Source organism: Coturnix japonica, chromosome 23 (assembly GCF_054131305.1).
Source record: "Coturnix japonica strain WE chromosome 23, WE-NBRP24, whole genome shotgun sequence".
NCBI classification, from domain to species: Eukaryota; Metazoa; Chordata; class Aves; order Galliformes; family Phasianidae; genus Coturnix; species Coturnix japonica.
Genome location: NC_140685.1, coordinates 953477 through 976312, shown reverse-complemented (window position 1 = coordinate 976312; position 22836 = coordinate 953477). Strand labels below are relative to the sequence as shown.

At 41.2% G+C, this 22836-nt stretch overlaps 1 protein-coding gene across 7 annotated transcripts in view; it reads left to right on the top strand.

The window, feature by feature from the left end:
- GAS7 (growth arrest specific 7) overlaps positions 1–22836 on the top strand; it is a 106408-nt gene that overhangs the window by 69280 nt on the left and 14292 nt on the right. For all 7 annotated transcript variants that reach the window (XR_014936695.1, XM_015879888.2, XM_015879887.3 and 4 more), the window contains 6 exons: positions 172–261; positions 3062–3177; positions 12929–13003; positions 17399–17477; positions 20527–20655; positions 22551–22674. Coding sequence is in view for 6 of the 7 variants with exons in the window: in XM_015879888.2 (XP_015735374.1) it covers positions 172–261; positions 3062–3177; positions 12929–13003; positions 17399–17477; positions 20527–20655; positions 22551–22674 (613 nt within the window). In the remaining variant the exon portion in view is untranslated. The remainder of the gene's footprint in view (positions 1–171; positions 262–3061; positions 3178–12928; positions 13004–17398; positions 17478–20526; positions 20656–22550; positions 22675–22836) is intronic.

The following is a 22836-nucleotide window of genomic DNA, read 5'->3' as shown; positions in this document are numbered from 1 at the left end:
CAATTTCTCTTCACCAGCATGCACTCACTGTGTTGTTGTTGGTTTCTTTTTGGTTGGAGTGCACATATATAATCTTTCATTTGCATTTTTCTCATCAGCAATTAAATTTCATTACTTTCTAACTATCTTCTGCCTTTTTTTTTTTTTTCTTTTTTTCCTTTTTTTTTCCAGATAAACTCTGTAACTTTCCCCCACCCTGACATAATGCCAGAGCAGCAGTTGTTGAAACCTTCAGAGTGGAGCTACTGTGATTATTTCTGGGTAAGTAGTAAGTAGGCAACCAGCCACATGTCATATTGCAGCTCTCGAGCTTTTGAAAAAGAGGAATGAAAAGCTTGCTTTGTGGTACAAGGTAAAGAAGGATTTGGACTGAGCTGCAGTGCAAGAGAGAATGAAGAAGCCAGTGAAGATCATTGTAATCCATCTCAGATGATGACAGTTACTGGAAGAGTGTCCTGAAAGGCAGCACGAGCTGTTGGGACGTAGTTTTGTCAGGAAATGGATGGGATGTAGAAAAACTACACATCTCAAAATACCTCAGCCAAACAGCTGTGCAGCAGAAGAAGAATACACAAGTAGGTAACATGTTAGTGAATGTTATTTTGGTGTTTCTCAGAGCACAGCAGCTAGGAGTGCACAAGTGAGCTAGAGATCTACAGTCTTTCAGCAAAACTGTAAAGATCATTCTTGTACTTTATTCTGGAAGCCAGATGATAAGTTCATTTTTTAAAGGGTTAGATGTATGGGGTTACCTGGCAAGGTTTCAGGAGTGTGGGGTGGGCTGCAGAGATGGCCTCTGTGAGAAGAGACAGGAAGCTGCCTCATGTTACAGATGAACCAGTTTATGAGCTTTTGTCGTCGTGTTTTCTTCACCTGCTCTTCTGTGAGGGGAGAGTGAGAGACCATCACTGTGGTACTGAGCTCCCTACCAGTCTTAAACCACCACAGACATTTGGGATGGCAGTGTTTTCTGTGTGCTCTCTTCTACTTTGCTCTGCTTCTAGGATAAGATCAGATCAAATTAAACTTGGGTTTGTTATGATAGCAGGAGTCAGTGCTTCAAGTGTGGAGCTGATAGAAAGGGTCCTCCACTGGAAAACTGTTTTTTGGGAGGGAGGAAGGGTTATTACCTCAACAATGAAGATTTTATGAATTTCACATGTTTCTGATTACCAGTTGTTGAAAGTGGCAAGTTGGATATGAGCCAACAATGTGCCCTCACAGCCCAGAAAGCAAACTGTATCCTGTGCTGCATTAGAATCAGTGTGGCTTGTGAGTCAAGGGAGGTGATCCTGCCCCTTTGCTCTGCGCTGTGAGATCTCACCTGGAGCACGGCATCCAGATGTGGAGTCCTCAGTACAGGAGAGATGTGGAACTGTTGGAGCATGTCCAGAGGAGGGCCACAAAAATGATCCAAGAGATGGAACACATCCCCTGTGAGGACAGGCTGAGAGAACTGGGGCTGTGCAGCCTGGAGAAGGTCTGGGGAGACCTGAGAGCAGCCTGTCAGTATCTAAAGAGATAAGAAAGCAGGGTCTGTGGTGATAGGACAAGGGGAAATTGTTTCAAACTAAAAGAGGGGAGATTTAGGTTGTTTGTAAGGAAAGGAAGTTTTTACAAGGATGGTGAGGCGTTGGCACAGGTTGTCCAGAGAGCAGTCTTTGGAGATTTTCAAGCTTAGGCTGGACCAGGTTCTGAGCAACCTGATGTAGCTGAGGATGTCCATGCTTATTGTAGGGAAGTTGCACTAGATGACATTTAAGGGACCCAACTCAAATGATTCTATGATTTTATGAGGGGTTTAAAAAAAAAAAGAAAAAAAAAAAGAGTTTCACTATAAAGTGTGCAGTTCTAGCTGCTGCAGCACTTCCCCTTCAGAGTGCCCTGTGTTGTGTGAGGCACATGCAGCCGATTATGATTAATGGCAGTAACTTGCTAAAGTACTGTATCATGTTTTCCAACGGTCACGTTACCAAAATAATAGCATTTATTCAATTTCTTCTAGGCCTCTGATCCCACTAAACAATAAAATACTTATGGGCATATTTTTTATTTGCCTTTCAGAAGACACCACCCCAGTTGTTTCTTTCCATTTACATTTGATTACTGCTTGGTTTAGTTCACATCTTTCCTTGGGTGGAACTTGACTGAAAGTTACCTTTCTTCTGCAAGTGTTTATCCTCCCGTTTCTTCTTATTCAGCCTTATAATCTGTGATCTGGCTTCTTCGATGCACTACATTCCTCCAGTCTCAGGCTTGTAACGTGCTGCTGCCTGTTGTTAATGGCCATACATTCATTGTAAAGTCTCACTCTTTGATTATTTGTGGCATTTGTGACAGCAAAAGCTGTAGTCATTTTGGAGTGTTCTCTGGACATGTTAGAAGTGAGTGGGAAATTAAATTCTGAAATATAGAAAAGCAGAAATGGAATAGAAAAGAGGACGCAGTGTTGGTCCTTGCAGTAAATTTGAAGTCAGTGAGGGAGGGGATTAAAGGGATCACGTAGGAAGAATAAATGGAAGATGGGATAGACTGCATTAAGCTACCGAACAAGTTGCTGTTTTGCCCTGCTTTATGGACTGACTGTATATTTTTTTGTGTGCAGAATTTTACAGTCTATTACAGATTATTAAAGACTGCAGCATAGTCTTCTCCTTTCCTGCAGCAATTCCATTGTGCTGGCCCCAGGGTCCATTTTTTTCTTTGTAGGGTGTTGTTAGGGATCATGATTGCCAGAGCCAGTCCTGGGGATTTAGCATGTGTGAAAGGCTGAGAGCAAATGGAAAGGCAATACTGCCCCAGCAGTCTTTTGCTAGCTGAAGACAACCACACAACTTCTTTTTTAAGGGAGAAATGAGAGGGAATAAGAGTGTTTAAGAACCCTTAAGAACGGTTGAGGTGGGGGTGTGATGAACAGATTTGTTACAGGAGATGCTTTCTGCAACATGCTCTTCAAAAACTTCTTCAGTGTGGTCAGACTCCTTGGAGTCTGCTGCTGGGAGCTGTGTGTCTGCCTTTGATTCCCCTATATCATTTGGTTGAAATTCCTTTTTCATTTCAGGCTGATAAGAAGGATTCACAAGGGAACAATACGGTGTCAGGATTTGAAATTCTGCTTCAAAAGCAACTTAAAGGGAAACAAATGCAGAAAGAAATGGCAGAGTTCGTTCGAGAAAGGTAATCGGCACTTTGCTATCAAATTAACTGTTCTGGCCTGTATTTTTTGTTTTTCATGTATGAGCATTCCATGCACATAAATCACAGAATTTAAACTGTGTAAAAGATATGCTACTAATACTTGAAGTGCATTAAATACTTCCCTAATACCTGTCCACATTCTCCAGTTTTCTACAGCTATCACTAATGTCTCAGCTATCTCACTCATACTGCCCAGTATGCCCATTTAGATGGAGGGAATCCGGAAGTTTTAAGTTGCAGAGGTAAGGGAAAAACATAGGATATGGGAAAAACACAGATGTTTAGAAAGGTGTTTGGTTTTTTTTTTCCTGAAAAATATAAAAGCACTAGTGACAGCTTGTGTTTCTTCAGGGGTTGGTATCAAGAGTGCTATTTAACATTTTTGTCAGTGACAGCACCCTCAGCAAGTTTGCCAGTGATGAGTGGTACAGTCGACATCCTGGAGGGAAGGGCTGCTACTAGAGAGACCTTGATGGGCTTGAGGGTCCGTGTGAACCTCCTGAAGCTCCACAAGGCCAAGTGCAGGGTCATGCACCTGGCACGGGGTAGTCCCAAGCACAAGTATAGGCTGGACAATGAGTGGATAAAGAGCAGTCCTGGGAGGGGCTTAGGGTTGCTGGATGGTGGAAAAACTCAACAGAAGCTGGCAGAGTGTGCTTTCAGCCCAGAAAGCCAACTGTATTATGGGGTGCATTGAAAGAAGTGTGGCTAGCAGGTTGAGGGAAGATATTCATCTTTTCTAATGTGCTTTCATGAGACCCTGCTTTCAGTACTGTATTAGCTCTGGGGCAGCCAGCGTAAGGACAACATTGGTGTGTTGGGGTGGGTCCAGAGGAGGCCATGAAGATGATCAGAGATTTGGTGCACTTTTCCTATAAAGTCAGTCTGAGAGAGTTAGGGCTATTTAGCTTAGAAAATAAGAGGGTTCAGGGAGATCTTGTAGCAGCCTTCTAGTATTTAAATGGGGCCTTCTTGCATAGGAAAGCTGCAGATGGACTCTTTGCCAAAGGGTATAGTGTTAGGACAAGAAGTGGTGGTTTTAAACTACATGAGGGTAGTTTGAAATTAGGTATTAGGAAGAAATTCTTTACTGTGAGCATGAGAAGGCAGTGAAGCAGGATGCCTCATCCCTCAAAGTGTTCAAAGCTAGGTTGGATGGGACTTTGCACAACCTGGTCTAGTGGGAATTGTCCCTGTGGTATGGGTGATAGAACAAGAGCATCATTAAGGTCACTTCCAACCCAAATCATTCTACTAATGTTGGCATGGAACAACATAGGCACAACTTACTAGAAGCTGTATAAAAACATTACTTGGAATTCAGGCTGTGAATGGAGCTAAATTATACACACAGATATTTAGAGCGGACCTGAAATCATAAAGACAGATATTAATAGCAGAAAACGCCAGAACAGTATTAATTGTCCATTGCTCTACTAACATGGTAAGTGAACTGAGCACCAACCACACCATTGGTAGATACACAGTTCAATCAGGTATTAGAGATGGTGTGACATTAGTTATGAGTAATGTTACCATCATTTGAAATTTCTTGTCATGTGTCCAAAACAGTATAAGTCATCTTGAGGATGACTGTCAGAACATGAGAACAGCTCATAGGGAACAAATAATTAATCTCAAGGGAAGGTCAGATTGTGTTTATGCGTGTTCTGTCTTGGAGGCAGTTGAAGGAGCTGCTATCCTTAGTTATTGCCTCTCTGTTTGGGCTTCCTGCTGAGCTGATGTTGTCTTCCTGCTCCACTTCTACAGTCACAGCATTGTTGTACTGATGGTTCATTGCTGTGGAAGCAATGAACAAGGCAAGAAGCAGATGCAGACACTGAAGTTTGTGGAGTAGTTTGAGTGAGCAAAACGTGTAGGTAATTCCTCCGTCTTAGCTTTTTTTAATAACAGAGAGGTATGGCAGCAGCAGTAAATAGGGGTATGGCAACTATACAAAGTACATCATAGTCAATGAAGACAGCCTGATGTAGGAGGTACAGTGTGCCTGGCATCCATATTTGGTTCCTGTTGTCTTTGGTGTAAGATAGTCTTAGAGACAGTTGCCTGTATGATCCATGAATAAGTATGAGCTGTGGAAGCGGGCAGAGAAAAATAACAGCTGGCAAAGGAAAAATAAAATTGAGATATGGACATGCTAAGCTAGAAGATGGAAAGAAAGCAAGCAGAATCATGATGGAAATGGCCGGGGAAGGCACTCTGAATAAAACAGTGTAAAATGGAAATTTAACAGAAACAAAACAATGCAGAATTGAAGAGAAAGGCAGACTGGGCATGAAATGCAGGTAGGCTGGGCTGGAGTAAGGAGAGACCAGTTTTGATGCTGGGAAAAGGCATGTTTGTTCCACTACTGGAGAAGTTACTTGTTTCCTTTATTGGAAGAAGTAGGCATGTTGTGGAAGAAAAGACGGAAAAGATTCACTGTGTTCTGGCAACAAAGAAGGTTTTGTATCGAATTTGGAAAGGGTCTAGAGAGGAGCTACAAAAAGCTGAGTATATTTTTCTAATGTTTAGAACAAACGATTCAGGATTGCTGCATATGGCAAAGGAGGATGTACAGTTTAACAATTATACAGCCAGTAGGTAAACAGAGGTTAAACAGATGTTTCATATGAAAGATTATTAATATGAACGATTATTATGATAGAACGATAATCTATGATAAATGAAAAATGCTCGCTGATGTTGAAGGTTTGCAGTAAACTCCACAAAGGAGCAATCTCCAGAGAAAGAGATCCTGCCTTGGCAGTCAGTCCTTAAATGAGATCCGGGAGAGGTCGAGCCAAGCTCCACCCCTTCCGGTAGCACAGCTGAATTACCTTCACCTGTGCTCCCGCAGGTGACTCATTGCTTGCTTCAGGTGGTTAAATCAGAGGATCAGGCTGTGATCAACAGTTTTCCATACGTTACACCCCTTCACAGCGTGAACCAAAGATTAGGTGAGCTTTCTCGTATTACAGAGATCTGACACATCGCGATGCTTATACAGTTTCCCATTGCAATGTATGCAGACACAATTTGAGCGATGACTGGTGAAGGTTCATGTTCTTCTGTGGGCTAGCGCTTGATTGGTGTTACTGGAGGCATGCAATCATGAGGTGCATGTCCATCTGTGTTTCATCAGTCCCATACAGGTCATTACTAGGTGTTGCACATGACATGGCAGCAACACTGGAATGCTTTAAGGATATTTTGTTCCTTCCGATGGTCCTGGAGACTCAGGGGGAGTAATGCAGATATGTCAAAGGTACCAGGAAGGAAAGGTCTGCCCTCCAGTGCAAGATGCAGGCTGTATTTCTATCCTAGGTCAATGCTTCAGGTTGTACCAGGTCATGCCCTGGCCACCAATACCACACCCTTTGGCCAGATATCTATGGCTGTATAACTATATCAGGCATCAAAGGAGGCGACTTGATCTGCCATGGGCATATGATAGGGGTCACTTTAGCAATGAAGATTGGAGTGTTGACCGCAATATCTGTAGTCCATGTACCTATTGCTGGAGGGACTACCAAGCCTCCCACTTTGAACAATCTTCCCCAAGGTGCAAGTAGGCCACACCACTTGGGTCCTACCTGCACTTTCCAAGGCCATTTTATTCTGTGTAAATTTTCAGGGGCAGGGAGCAGAAGATTATTTTCATTACCAATCTGGGGTCTTACCTGATTATCAGTGCCCGTAATTTCGATCCTAAGCAGGGAGGCCCATATTATCTGTAGCATTTTCAGAGCACTAAGTCTGTCTTCTTGAGGTCTTTTGTTCAGGTCCCGCAGGGTTTCATAGAGTCTCTTTGTCTACCCCTGCAGAGGCTGGGAGTCTGTCTTCAGGGCAGCCTTGAGAATAACGTTATAATGTTCTGTGAGGCCTGCCCCTGTTGGATTATATGGCAGGTGGAATTGCTATTTGATGTTGTTTTCTTCTGCCCAGCGCTGTATCATTGCACCAATAAAATGGGTCCCTTAGTCACTTCCAATAACTTGAGGTGTCCCGTAGGCAGACATCAGTTTAGTAAGTGCCTTGATGGTAAAAACCTGATGTGCTTTTGGCACTAGATAGGCCTACAGTAGCCCATTTACAGTATTGACACAGGTCAGGGCATATCTTGCCCCCTCAGACTGAAGCAGGGGCCTGATGTAATCAACCTGCTGTTGTTGGAGAGGACTGTATCCTCTAGCAATGTGGGCTGTTGTTTCAGTCAACGATCTCAGTCTCATCTTAGAGCAAGCATCGCAGTCTTGGCATACCTGGGTAATGTCAGATAATTGTACGGGCAGCCCCCATGCTTTAACAGCTGCCCGCATTATGTCCAGCATGCCGTAGTTTCTGGTGTAACCAACAGGTGATGTTCTCAGACTGAATTCTCAATCTCATCAAACACAGGCCAGTGCGTTGGCTTCATCATTTCCCGGTGATTGTAGGGGTTGATGACCAGTGACATGGTAGACACCTACAGTCCTGTGTTTAACTGCATTCCATATGTCTAACCACATGTCTTTACCCCAGATTGGTTGGGTGTGTATAGTTCATTCCTGGGTGGCCCACTGTGAAATCCAAAGAGTGAGCCCCCAGTACACAGCCCAATGTTCAGGATACCATCACCGGGTTCCTTGGTTATAACCATCCACTCGGCTCACAATTCTGCCCATTGGCAGCTCTGACCATCCCCCTCATCAAACCGGATTGTCTCAGTGGAGGGATGATATGCTATCTCTCTCCACTTGCTCAGGTTGCCCTTGCTGGATCCATCTTTGTACAACGCATCTTAGGAATAGGATATTTTCCTTTCTGAACAGGAGTCTTTTCTGGTGGAGCAACCAATGTTTCTTTTGCTGCATAACTATGGTGCATCTCTGGGCCTAGGATCTTCTGTAATTCTTTCAGTGGTGATGAAGACAGACTACTTCTCTGGCTGAGAGAGGTGACAGATCATGCCACTGTTTGTGCTTCGGCCACCCCCCTCTTAGGAAGATGGGTCAGATCTTTTACCCACCCCTGAATTCCATAAGTGCAGTTGACAGGTCAGTACACTCTCTCCAGGTTTCTGTTGATACCGTTGTACCAGATCCATTAGTTCTGTTGCTGTGTATGGTCAGGCAGCGATACGAAAATGTGTTTGGGGAGGGAGCCATTGATCAGGAGGCACCCCTGCTGGTCTAGAATTCTTTTTGTTTTATGGATTATGATAGGATGGAGTTCCAAGGAGGCGGTCTTCAGTGGCTCTTCTAAATTGGTTTTAGTGATTTTATTTTCTTGTTCAACCAGGTCCATTGTTTCAGAGATATGGTTGTTATTCATTGAAGTATTATGGACATGGGCCATTGGGGAATGTAAGGATGGTCTTTTCCCTGTTAATATGCTAAGTTCTTGTTCTAACTTTTCAATACGATCTTTCAGTAATTGATTTTCATTTCTCTGATTGATTCATTTCTCTGATTTCTGCCTGATTTAAGGCTGTGCCACTGTAGAGGCAGCTAATTGCCATTCTTTTGTAATCAAATTATCCTTATCCTTGAAAATATTCTGTCATGAGGAATGGGGAAATATTCCCCATAACTCACAGGGGACCCCACTTTTCAACTGTAGCGGACAGCTGATAATAGAGAGAACTCATAAATCCTGGGATCTGCCCAGGAATCATTTTGTCTAAGGGGTGATGTTCTGCCCCCAAACCATTTATAAATACCCTACAAAAAAGACATTATGTCTGTTTGGCCTGCCTGGCTCACCAAATGTACAGTTATACAATTATACAGTTGATAGAGAGTTATACAGAAGTTAAACAGATGTTTTGTATGAAAGATTATCATGATCGAAAAATAATCTATGATAAATAGAAAATACTCACCAATGTTGAAGGTTCAGAGTAAACTCCACAAAGGAACAACCTCCACAGAAAGAGATTCTGCCTTAGTGGCAGTCAGTCCTTAAGTGAGATTTGGGAGAGGTCGAGCCAAGCTCCACCCCTTCTGGTAGCACAGTTGTATTACCTTCACCTTCTCCTGCAACTGACTCATTGCTTGCCTCAGGTGGTTAATCAGAGGATCAGGCTGTGATCAGCGGTTTCCCATACAGAGGAGAATGGCTGAAAAGGAGGTGAGAGCTCAGGCCTTCAGGGAAGTCTTTATTTCAGATTATTTAACTACAAGAAATGAAACATAAGAAGGGTAATGGCTGTACACTCTGTTACAGGTCTTTGTAGCCTAGAAACTTCACTCTCAGCATACCAGCATTCAGGGCTTAGGAGAAGACCGTCAGAGCCTTTATCCTTCCAGCTTCTGTGTAGGGATTACCAAAACCAGAGTTGGCATGAGGTTTGCCTTGTTCAGCAGGTATTTGTAAAACTAATTTCCACTGTTTGTCTAATCCTTACAAATCTCTCTGCTTTTTCGACAGTGGTAGTGTTTTACAGCAGAGACTTCTGCAGTGCACTTATGTGCCACAGAAAGTAATTCTGTTGTCTGATAATTTTTAATCTCAAGTGATAGTGTAAAAAGACTCCTAGCCACTGTCTTCACACAAGTGACAGTTGTTTAGGTGTCTGTCAGGTGTCCTCTGTCACCTCTTCCCTGTGTTCTCTGTGTTGTCATGATCTATTTCATTTTTCCCTACATGATGGTCACATCAGATCATCTTTACCTCCTGTTGTAGCTCACTAGATTTTCTTTATCTGTTATAGGATGCCATGACTGGAACTCTTAACTATTTGAATGTGTACACACAATGTACTTTAAAAAAAAAAAAAAAAAGAAAAAGAAAAAGACAGAATAGGAAATAAACATCCGAAGAGCAACTAGAACAAATAAAAATTAAGACAGTACACATAAAATGTGCTCAGAAACTGATGCTTCTCACTACCCAGGGAGTGAAATATTTTGTTTTCAAACAAGTTAGTGGAAACAAGAAATTTTTTATCTGTGTGAAGCTGAAATAATTGCAAATCAGTCTGTGATTTCCTGGAGGTTGTCAGACTGATCTAAGGACTCTTGTATATCTGGTGTGTTGGTGTTTCAAGATAATCACAGATGAGTATTTGCAGGGTAGGCAAATTGGGCAAGGCCAGGAAACAATTTTTTTCTCATTTTTGAGGTATACCTTTGTCTTGCTGTTTTCTTCCACTGAACCTAATGTCTTTAAGGTCTTTTTGCCAAAGGTTGGAGTGGGGGCCAATTCTGTCTTAAAGAACTTCTGACTCCAGTAACATGCTCTTTCCCCTTGCCTTCTTAGTAGTGTCTAATTCCTAATTATATATTTGTTTGTATCCTGAGACTTCAGTCCTGCATTTAGTTTGACTGTACAATTACACTTTCCTTTTTCATACAAATGAATTGTTTGTTGTGCTTGGGAGGAGTATTAAATACATTTTGGGTAGTTGGTATGCTTGTTGTAGGCTATAACTCACTCGTGTTTCAGTACAAAGTTTGGAGATTCAGAAGGTACTTCCCTCTCTGCCCCAAGTGAGATTGGTGGAACTTCTGCAGGCTTTACTTTTCTCAGTTCTGATCTGTTGTCCTTTCCAGACTCCGTGGGAAGAATTTCTTAGACAGTAGACATTTAGCAGGAGCTGGATGCCATTCATCTTGCTTGCAGATATTCTCTGGCACGTTGTAAGAGGATTTTTTTATTCCTGGCACAAAGGAAATTATGTTGGTGGGGTGGAGTGAACGTGAGTTGCTGGCTAGAACTGTGCTGCTGGGAACCAGGCTCACAGATCAACTGATGTGGAAACTAGGTCATTCCTGTGAATCCTTCCAACACTTAAAGTGGGCCTACACAAAAGCTGGAGAGGGACTCTTCATCAGGGAGTATAGCAATAGTACAGGGGATAATGGCTTTGAACTACAAAGGGGTGGATTTAGATGAGATATTAGAAAGAAATTCTTTACAGAAGATGGTGAGGCAGTGGCACAAGTGAAACTGGATGCCTCATCCTCAGAAGTGTTTAGAGCCAGGCTGGATCGGATAGTACAAGTTCCATCCCCCTGGCAGGAACACCTCTCACTAGACCCAGTTGCTTGATCTGGTGGTCTTTTAAGGGCTTTTCCAATCCAAATCATTTTATGATTTGATGCAAAATTATCCATATAAGTATGCTTTCTTTTGTCATATGTTCTAAATTGATGTGAGAATAGTGCTTGCAGATCGTGGTGTGGGTAAGGGAAGACAAGAGGTGTTGAGGCTGAATTAGCATGGTGCTGCTGGTCACCCTGGCTTTTTCTGCTGGTTCTGAGGTCAGACCAGTGACCTACAGATGGGGACCAAGGTGTGGACAGTCAGCAACTTGATTATTGACCAGACCTGTAAACTGACACCTCTTTGTGGCAGAGGTGATATCTGAGTAGTGTTCTTGTAGAATTGGCATTGAGCTGGCTGGTTTTGTACTCAGAGAATGGAGGGAAAGAGAACTCACTGTGCTGGGTGAGGTTGGTAGTTGCGCTCTGCTGTTCTGCTGCAAAAAGCTGGGTATCACCTTGATCTCAGCCAGCTGCATCTCAAAGTAACATCTACACCGTATTTTCACCAGCCCAGAATATTAGGCATATCTTAGCTAGTCAGAAGGACCCTTTTATCTTGAATGCATCACACATGGCAGTGTGTATTCAGCTAGCTACTGCAAACTGGTATGCCAGAAATATCCCACCTTCTGTCTTACTTTTCTTCTGTGTATAGCTCAGCACAGAATCAGGAGCTGCTTCAATTGGGTGGCACACTTCTCTTTGTCAGAGGTGCTAATCTGAGCAAACTTGATTGAAAATCGGCAAAGCAGTTGTCCTCCATAGTCAGGAGAACTTCGCAAATGTTTGGCTAGGAGAAAATAATCAGTAGAGCTGGAGTTTAGCTTCAAGCATCATTCATGTCACCTCTGAACCACTAGCTAGCTGTTCCTCCCCTCCTTGTAAGAACTTACCCCCACCACCTTGCTTAATGTTTCTTCTCCTGCGGCCATTTCTACAGCTATCCTGTGCCAACACTCTTCCTCCCCACCAATGCTGGCAAGTTCAGCTGTTACTGAAATGGTGCTGCCAGGTGAATGTAGGCAAGGTACTAGGATCCTGCTTCAGCACTGGATGCGTAGGTGAGCTGCCCTCCTGCACATGGGTTGCAGAAGCCTCTGCCACGTATTCATGAACTTTGTCATTTGTAACAGCAATTAGGAAGCATTTGATGTCACTAGTAAAGCTGCAATCCAGCAACCCAGATTCAGGTACCATGGCAAACATGGAGAAGCCATTTATGTACTGGATACTTGATAACATGTCTCCACTTGATTTCCTCCTCTTTAGTCAGATGGAGTTGATCTTTTTCACTTGCTGTTGGTTATTTTTCTAAACTCTTCCTTATCTTTGTTTTAAAGATGTGTGACTTCATGTTTAACAGCTCCTTGAGCCATATATGTTTTGAGTGAGCTCAGCTTTGCAGACAGTTCATGTTGTACCATGGAAACACTTTGTCCTTGTTATTTGTACACCAGAACTGTAGTTTTTTCTAACTTCCTGCTCTCCTGCATGTATCTGTGTTCTTGCTACTGCATTTTAGCATATGGAAGGGAGAGAAAGATCTTGAAACTGGTGCCAACCACTGAAGATTGGAAGGAAGAATCCTGTGGCAAGATCCCTTTTAATACAGAGATTTTCCTTAAACTATGTGTGTGGGTTTCTGGGTTAATGCTGATTTACTGCTGTCTTTCTATTTTCTCTATGTGTATGTTTAGGATAAAGATTGAGGAGGAATATGCTAAGAACCTGTCCAAACTGTCTCAGAATTCCTTGGCTGCTCAGGAAGAAGGGTAAGTTTGTCTCTCTGACTTTAGCAGTAGGCAAGAATTTTTAATGTTAAAGTCGTTCCTCCCACACAGATACAGGCATTCTTCCTGAGCTCTTCCATTCACTAGAGGTTTATTTAGCTTAGCATTTTGAGAGTACTGGGAAAGACAGAATTGGTGTGGAATGTTTTTATTTTGAAGGTATTTGTGGTAAATTTTTAGCAATACCTATATAAAACCTTGCATTTCTAATGATGTGTTTAATGCTATCCTTGTTGGGACGAGCACTACATCCCCTAGGGATTAGCATGTATGCATACTAAATTACTTTGAATATGGAGCAATGTATAGAATAAATATGCTGCTGAAAGCATATTCACTGCTGGAAAGGGGGGGATCAAAGAGGCCTTGCTGCGGAGCACAGCTGTTCATTTTCCTGGCATTGGGATGTCCCTGACACCAGTGCTTTCTGCCTTAACAAAGACTGCATAACAAACCACAGCAGCAACACATCAAAAATTATCAAGAAGATAATAAGCAATATACTTTGACTAAACTACAATTCTTTAGTAATAGTGAATTTATAGAATTCCTGAAGGCTTAAAAATAATTAGCTGTCTATTCCAATGCAAACCACCTAAGCACTGAAATTTGAGGCTGGAAATCACAGTATGACTTAGGTTGCAAGGGACCTTACAGCCTACTGAGCTCCAGCTTGGGCTGGTTGTCACCCACTAGGTCAAGCTGCCTGGCCTTGAATATGTCCCAGGATGGGGCACCCACACCTCTCTGGGCAGCCTGTGCCATTGCCTCACCACCCTCATAGTAAAGAATTTCTTCCTAATATCTGATTTCAGTTTCTACTCTCCTAGTTTAAAACTGCCCTTCCTTGTCCAATCACTATGACCAAATGACTGTCCTCACCCTAGCTCTGACACTTCTAATAGAAACTCTGCTTCTAATAGACAAGAGGTGAGCCTTTTGTTAATTAATTTTCTAAGCATCTTAAATCCAGGTTTCAGCTGGGACAGAGTTGATTTTCTTCATAGAGTCTGATATTATGTTGTGCTCTTGCTTCAGGAGAAAAACAGTGTTGACAACAGCAGTGTTTTAGTTTTTGGCAGATTTTCTCAATGTCTTGCCAGTGGTAGGCCTAGGGGGCACAAGGAGCTGAGAAAAGATAGAAACAGGACAGCTGGCCTAAACTGACCAAATGACATCATGTGAACACTATAAAACTGTGGGGGGTTGAATAGGGGAAGTCAGCTAGTGCCTGGGGGCTGGCTGGACATTGGTCCACAAATGGTGTGCGAGTATGTTAAGCATCACTTGTTTTTGTACATATATATATATATATATATATATATATATATATATATGTATGTATATGTAAATATTATTATTTTCCCACCGTGCTTGAGAGGGCTCAACTCATTGCAGCACTGTTAGGAGTTTACAGACTGTTATTTTAAATTACAGATGATGGGGAATTTTTAATGCTACTAGGAATGGGTAAGTCTTTGAAAAGGAGGTGGGGGAGAGAGAGAAGGAGCTGTGAAATTGTAGATCAGTCAGCTTTATATAACCTTGAGAAAGTGATGGAACAAGCAGTCAAGCTTTTAGAAGCACTTAGTGGAAAACAAAGTGATGAGCAATTATTGTGGATGAATACAGAAACAATGATGTCAAACAACTCAAATCCCTCCAGTATGAGAAAAACAGACCATGTGGAAGAAGGAATCAGCATCACAGCCGTTAATTCAGTGTAGCTTTTGACAATGGGAGATTCTTGTAGACAGGCAAGAAAAATGGGCAAAAGGATGATGTTCAAAACTAGATAAGTGTGCCCCGGTGGCGCAGTGGTAGGAATGTCGCTTTGCAACACCGGGGCCCCGGTTCGAATCCCCCCTGTGGTGCAAGTGGTAGAAGTGCTGCTCTGCTAAACACGAGGCTCGAATCCCAGGGGTTGGACTCAGTGATCTCTAAGGTCCCTTCCAACCCGCACGAGACTATGATACTATGATAAGAAATCATACTTACCACTTACCTATGTGAGTAGCCATGGACTGAGAGTCCACAAACCTTTTTTCAAATCTAGTTGCATTTTTTTCCCCAGTATATTCATTAATAATCTGTGATTGAAAAAAGAATGCGTTTATTGAAATCAGAGATGAGGCTGACATGTAAAATTTGTAGAAAAGACTGCATTTCAGAGTGATTTTGGTAAACTAGAGGAATGAGCTGAAAAAAAATTGAAATTCATTTCAGTAAGGAAAAAGTACCAGGTTTTATGCTTCCACAAGGATGTGAAGGATACAGTTACATAACAGTTTGTGGGAGAAGGATCTGTTTATAGTGAATCACAAGCTTATTCATCAACAACTTCATGCTGTTGACTAAAAAAGCAGTTGTATTGAGGTCTGCAGAAGAAAGAGTGTCTTATACAAGATAGTCTGCGACCAGTTTAGCAACTGGAAGATGATGTAGCTTTTGTTATGACACATAGGAATCTAGGCTATTGGAGAGGGTCTAGTGAAGGCATGTCCAACCTGTGGGCCCCATGCAACCCTGGGCAGATAGTCATGCAGCCTCATAAGATCATGAATTTTTAGCATTATCATGTAATTTTTAGCAATATTTTTCATTAGTCAGTAGCTCAAGCACAGACAGTAGGTGACATTGGAACTCTGTGCAACGGAGGGCACAGTACAGGGCTAACCCACCTCTGGGGCCTGCCACACACACACAGTCTGATTGAGACCCATGTGTTGTACACTTTACATTATCATGAAAGCTGTGAATTTCGTGGAGTTCAGTGGACTGAGTCATTACCAATCTCAGGAATTCCTTAGAAGTGCAGGTGCCGATTGTGAGGTCATCATTTCCTCTTCTGAAGGAAGGTGGCACTGTTGAGGTGAAAAGGATTTTATCATTTGTAAAATGAAACCAAATCAGTTATGAAATCAGAAGGAGAACTTGTGCTGAAACTTGAAGGTGAAGAACGGCTCACAGATTCAGCTTTCTAAACTCATGTCTTCATGATGGAAATCAACTTTTCTGTACTACATTTCAAAACATGACAACGGTCAAAATGAAACTTAAGTTACAGCAAGCTGAAGTTAAGAAAAAACATTTCATACATTTTCATACATTGGCTAATGACTGTTCACAATCATATGAACAGCAAAAAAATTGCAGCATTGCTTACATGTCAGATTTGATCATGACTCTTTGTTGGACTATATAAGATCTGTCTTCCCAGAGAAAGATATCTCTTACTTCACAATCACACCATGTTCATATCATCACTTCTGTAAAATCGTAGAAAACCATAGAATCACTAGAGTTGGAAAGGACCTTTAGGTGTCGTCTAGTCCAACTCTCCTGCAATGAACAGAGACACCTACAGCTCGATCAGGTGCTCAAAGTCTGGTCCTGCCTAACCTTGAATGTCTCCAAGGACTGGGCATCCACCACATCTCTGGGCAACCTCTGCCAGCACCTCACCACACTTGTTATAAACAACCTTTCTCCTTATATCCAATCTAAATCTCCCCTCATACAGTCTTTTGGCAGTGCATGCATTTGTGAACAGCTGTTTTCAGGAAGAGTAAAATTAGATTAAAGAAAAATCTTCGATAGGCATCTTCAGAACTCATTAAGATTTCAGCCACTTCCATCAAACCAGACTGATGCATTAGGCTCACAAAAGCAAGGTCAAATATCCTACTGTTTTTTTAGTTCTGTTGCCTTCTTTTTTATGTTTTAATGAAAAATATCAAAAGAATTAGTTACTTATATACAGTAACTATGCTATATATTTTGTATGTGGCAAAGACAATCTTCACTCATGGTGGCCCAGGCAAACCAGAAGGTTGGACGCCCGTGGTATAGAGGATTGTACCTAAAGTTATATTGTCTGGAAAATAGCTTGTCTGAAAGAAAAAGAAGGTGAGAGAAAGGACCTGACATTTTTCAAATACTTAATGACTTCTGCACAGAGAATAATTTGCTCACTGACTCTAGTGTTTAATGCAGAAGTGGTAAAGGAAAAAATGCACTTCTGAAGATCTATTTTAATTGTAAAAAAGAAAAAAAAAAGTTGGATAAATATGTGCTTAAAACTATAAGGATAAGATAGAAGAGTATCTGTCTTAAGGGCACTGTGGAATCTCTGCAACTGGAGGTGATCATGAACAGTTTTTTCAGAGAACTGCCACATACAGTGCAAATGTGATTAATTATTCCTTGGTCACAGAGACCAGTTGTCTTTGCAGATTTCTGCTGTCACTGTTCCATGATTTTGCAGAGCATGGTTTGTTACAAGTCTTTTTCATTTCATATGAATCTGCCTGATGAATCTTGATGTAAGGATGTTCAGAAAACTGCACTGATCATTGCTATGCCATGTTTTTTCAGCACACTGGGAGAGGCTTGGGCTCAGCTGAAGAAGAGTCTTGCTGATGAAGCAGAGGTTCATCTCAAATTTTCTTCTAAGGTAAATAGTTTGTTTTCCCTGTTGCAAAAATCTTTGCCCTCTAGTTGATCAGTTAACTCCAGCTTGTACAGATTACTTCTCTAGAGGAAGAAACAAAAATAATACTACTTGGTTTCTCACTAAGAACCTATACCTGCCTGCAAGGAAGAGAACCAGGACTAGTTCATATTGTTAGCCTTTCTGAAAAGGGCACTGGGAACTTACATTGTATTACTTTGTATAACTCAGATCTTCTCTCAAGTGATGCCCAAGGAGACTTCTTGTACAAATTATTGTCTGTACAATTTATTTGTACAGATCTGTTTTTTCCCACCAGATGTGTTTGATATATGCTTGCATCCTGTTAAATTGTGTTAACGTCTGTGGGTGATCGAGTTCAATATAGATGCAAATATCTAAGTACAGTGGCTATGTTCTGAAAGAAGAAAATTGTAGCTCTGCAGTAAGTGATTATGCAGAGGTTACTCAGGCAACCAGCTGCTGCCCTGGTAACCCACTGCTCTGCTTCAAACTTCTACTTCAAGGTTGTAATTAGTGAAATGCTTTTTGCTCCCTATTGGTCTCCCAAATTGATCTCCAATGTGAGGAAGTGCACCCTGAGTGACATGTAAACGTAGTCAAGCAGTGAATAGGACTCTTTTATTGTTTTACTGCTCCTTAAATCCTGCACAGAAGCTCCTGTAGCATCCTCTGAACTCAACACTGATCCTTAACCTGCTTTTTCCTAAGTTCAGCTTTCTTTTATTAACAGGGAATTTTTTAAGATACTGATTATTGCTGTTATGTTCAGGAAAAAAAATTCTTAGAAGTGGTAATTGCATTTCTCATTGATAAACAAAATCCAACAATGCTGGCACAATGCAGGGCACACCAAGAGTAATGAAAAGTAAACCTGACAATGCAGATACTTCACAGTGCTGTTACATGAGAAGGGATTGCAGATACACTGGAGATGGTGACAGTGCTCTTGGGGAATTCAGAAAGTGTCGTGTTATTGCATTAGTGATATGTGTAGAGACTGGAATGGCAACTGTAGATACATGCACACATGAAGGCTGTCATGGGATTGAAGCACTTCTCCAGCTGATTATCTCTCACTGAACTCCAGAAGTGAGTTCTGCTCTGGAAGAGAAGATATGCATGTACTGTAGTTTAAGTAATGGTGGACTGATCTGGTTGTGATAGTATTTTACCAGCCATTCTGGAAATAGTGCTGATAGATCAGATAACTGTTGTCACTGAAAAGTCTTCTCTAATGTCCAGCATACAAAAATGGAGAAAGTTGACTTGCTTGCATTTTGAGCCTCTTGATGATTTCCCATTGTTTTGGAGATCTCAAATTTTTCCGACCTCATTATTAAATACATATAATAAATACCTTAACTTTCTGTTGGTCAAGGACCATTACCACTGAAATTTCTTCTGTTTAATTCCAGATGAGTCAGATTTCTGTCTTTCTTACCTAGGATGATGGACTTGTCTTGAATTGTTTGCTCAGGTTAACTCATTTATTGATGGAGGGATCTGAAGGGCTCTCTGACTGTTCAGCAAATTCAAACTCAGTTGCATGCAGACATCTCTATCAGTTATAATATGCTGCATCTTCAGTTGCCATTGAAGCCATGCAGAACTTCTCTCTGTGACAGTTCATATTTTCATTGAGCAGTGGAAATGCTACTGACACCGATATACATTTGTACCTCAGGTACTGAACTTTTAGTACTGTGCTGGACCACAAAGCTCTGAACAGATCTTTATTAGCTTATCTGGGGTCATCATGACTAGAGGGTCATAAAAATACTGTCTGGAGTTTTCTAGTCCAAATTCCCACTGGGAGCAAGATTATTATCTGCAGTGGATTAAGTCAGCTACGTCTTTGTCTGGCAAAATCTTGCACAAGGATAGAAATTTCACAACCTCTCTGTTTAGCCTATAACATTTTTCCACTACAATTCTTGTAATACTTTTTTAAAAATATATTCTATCTGAACATTCCAAAGATAGAATTTGTGGTCATTATCTGTTGTGATATTGCCTGGTCCTATGAAGAATTTGGCTCCCTGACTTTCAAGCAGTTGTAGGCAATATTAGATCATCTTGGTACTATTCTCCAGCTGCCTTATCAACTTCAGCTATATTAACTTCACTAGGAAGTGCTGTGTGGCCTATCTCTGTAGCATCTCTCTGTCAAAAGGCTGTATTGAACTCAAATGAAGTGTCTTTTTCCATTAATAATGGTTCTACAGGAAAGGAAAAAAAAAATAATACTTGGTTTTAAGGACTGTTTAATATCACTCCGCTGTGGGCCATGAGAGGTGACGGAGGACTAAGCAGAGCCCAGAACATGCACTGTAAGAACAGTAGAAAACAAGTAATGGGTTGCTTCTGGGAAGGTGAAATGTCTTTCATATATATATATATATATATGAGAAAGTTACAGAGCAATGGGATATCTGTCAGAATTATTACTGACTGTAAAGTCTGGACTGTAAGAGGTAAGTACTTGCAATCACACATGTGGTCTTAGTGGTTCTTTCCTGAGTCCATTTCACAGTGGTTTTCTTAGCATTATTTGAAGACTTACTTCTCCTTAGGCTCCCTTACATCTAGCAGAAATAAATAAAATGGGCCCTTTTCCCAGTGCATACAGACACATAACCTTGGTGTGTTCAGTCCCTTCACTGCAGTTGCAGGTTTAGCAACTTAGTTGTGTTCTTTTGGGTGGTAGATTGTATCAGTTAGGTCAGAATTGGAGCAGTGCAATTAGTTCTATAATTATTGCCTGAAGTTTTATTTAAAAGAGAAATAGGAAGACAAAATGTATGCCTTTCTACTTCCCTCAGTGAATATTCCCTTAGCAGAACTGTCCTATGAGGAAGTGATGTTTGTAGTAGCATCACTCAGGGCTAACTTGGGCAAGAGAAATGTTGCAGTATAATACTGCCTGTGTCTGCAGTGTTTGTATTGCTTACTCTGTCTTGATCTCTGATCAGTAGAAAAGCCAGGAATTCATTCTTCATTAATACCATTTTCCCTTTTTTTTAATCAGCTTCAGAGCGAAGTAGAGAAGCCCCTGCTCAACTTCAGAGAGAACTTTAAGAAGGACATGAAGAAGTGTGACCACCATATTGCAGACTTAAGGAAGCAACTGGCCAGCCGCTATGCAGCAGTTGAAAAGGTGGGAGTGGAGAACAAACTGGAGAGTTTGAGATGTTGCTGTCTGGAACACAAGAACTGCCCCTTGAAAAGTTTCTGTTCTATTAGCCACAGATATTTCTGCTGAGTACTTTCTGCTATTGGTTATGCTTTATTGGGCTCCAGGTGTGGTTTGGTGCTTAGCTGAACTTTGGAAAGCTGGGAACTGCAGCCAGTGCTCCTGTGTTACTGCTGAGCTAGATTTTTTTTGTATCTTTTCTTTTCCAGTTTGGGATAACTTATTTCTGATGCATTTGATAGAAACACTCTTAGCTCATGTGCATCCAGAAGTCAAATGTATTTCCCTCAAAATCTAAGAGACACTGCATTATAACAGCAAAGGCCAAAGACTCATTCACTTCAGTATCCTCTTATATAAAGGAAGCAGATGGCCAAGAAAGTTATCTCAAACTTGGCACAGCAGTTTGTTAACACTCTCTTAGTACCAATTTTCTGTGTTGCTGCAAAAAGCAGCACCCTCGTTTCAGGTGCTGTTTTAACATATGCATCCAGTAGGTAGCTGAGGTCATGATTATAAAGCTTTGCCTATGAAAAGAGCTCCCTTGTGAGTAGCTGTTGGGAAGTAGGCTCAGCTGCCAAGTTGTGTTGTTCTTTGTTGCCATATCCTCACTCAGCATTCTCTTGGGTATGAGCTGGAAAGGAAAATACATAACTCAGTTAACCCAGGAGGTTGTGTGGACTTCGTTAATGATCAGAGTGCATTTGAGAAAGTTTGCTCAATGGCAAAATTGTGGCAGGTGGACAAGATTATTAGAGTGTATATATTCAGAGAAAGCACTTTTCTTTGCAGTCTTAAGAAGGGGTGTTGAAAAAGATGAATCAGAAGAAGTAGACTAAAGAATGGTAAAGAAAAAAAAAAAAGCGGCATCTGCAGTTTGCTGTATTAAGCACATCACTTCTCACCACATTGCTTTCCTGCAGCTCCCTCTTGTGACCTTCCAAACTAAGCCTAAGCCTACTATCTTTAACACTGAAATAAAAAATTCAGGCAGTGCTTTTTGAGAACATAAGTTACTCTCAGGTGTGATGTGGGAAAACTGCAAGGCAATAACAAATCTAATAGTCCAAATTTAGTTTTTGGCACTCTAACCTGAGAGATAAGAGTATGACCTATTTTGTAACAGGTGGAACAGTTGGAGCAGAACAAGTTTTCCTTATGTATTTAGGTAACTTCAGCAAAGTAGGAGACGACTTACATTGGTATTTCTGATTATTTGTTCAGACAATTTGCTGATTTGCCTGTATAGTTTAAGTAATCATACTGATAAATGAAGTCTTAAAACCTTACAGAAGTTTAAGGGAATTTAACTAATAAGTTGTAAATAGGTCTCAGGTTTTTGATTTCTATGTTATGAACTGCTGTTGTCAGTGACCTGAATTAGTTTTTCTAAATAAGTGTAAAATTTCCTATTGTTAAAGTTGCTGATAAATGTATATTGAAATTAGAAAGTAGTTGAAAATAAATTCTATAATGTAGTTGAAATTCTTCGATTTGTACTGAAAAAAGCATTCTTAAGAGGTATCTGGTTAAGAGATTTGAAAGAAGCTTCAGCTCCTTTTTGTTCCAGAAGGAGTGAGAAAGTTATAAGGAACGTTACAGTCTGATGATGTCTTTGGTACAGTAAGGCAGGTAGACCTGAGAGTCCAGATGATTTTGCAGTTTTGTCAGTGAAAAATTCTGTATGGTGGTAGGACCCTTCCTTGAACACTATTACGATGTCCTAGGAACTTGAATGCTAGTTAGAACCCAGCTTTATGCAGAATCCCTGGCTTCTTACTGACACATGTATGAAAAAGTGGCTGAAAGCAGCTGGAAGCTCTTTTCATGTAAAAAATATGATCTTTAATTACTCCAAGGCCCGGAAGGCTTTGACAGAGAGACAGAAGGATCTGGAAATGAAAACACAGCAGCTGGAGGTGAAGCTCAGCAACAAGACAGAAGAAGAAATTAAAAAGGCAAGGCGAAAGTCTACTCAGGCAGGTGAGTACCTTCAGTTGTGAGCCAGTGGGAGGTAAGTGCAGCGGTGGGAACCAGATGGGATATTGTGGCATGGATAACTGGGATATAACTGCCCATCCATCCATCTGCGTGTTTCTTGCTTTTATAACACTGCAGCAATGAAATCTAACTGAATCTTAGAAT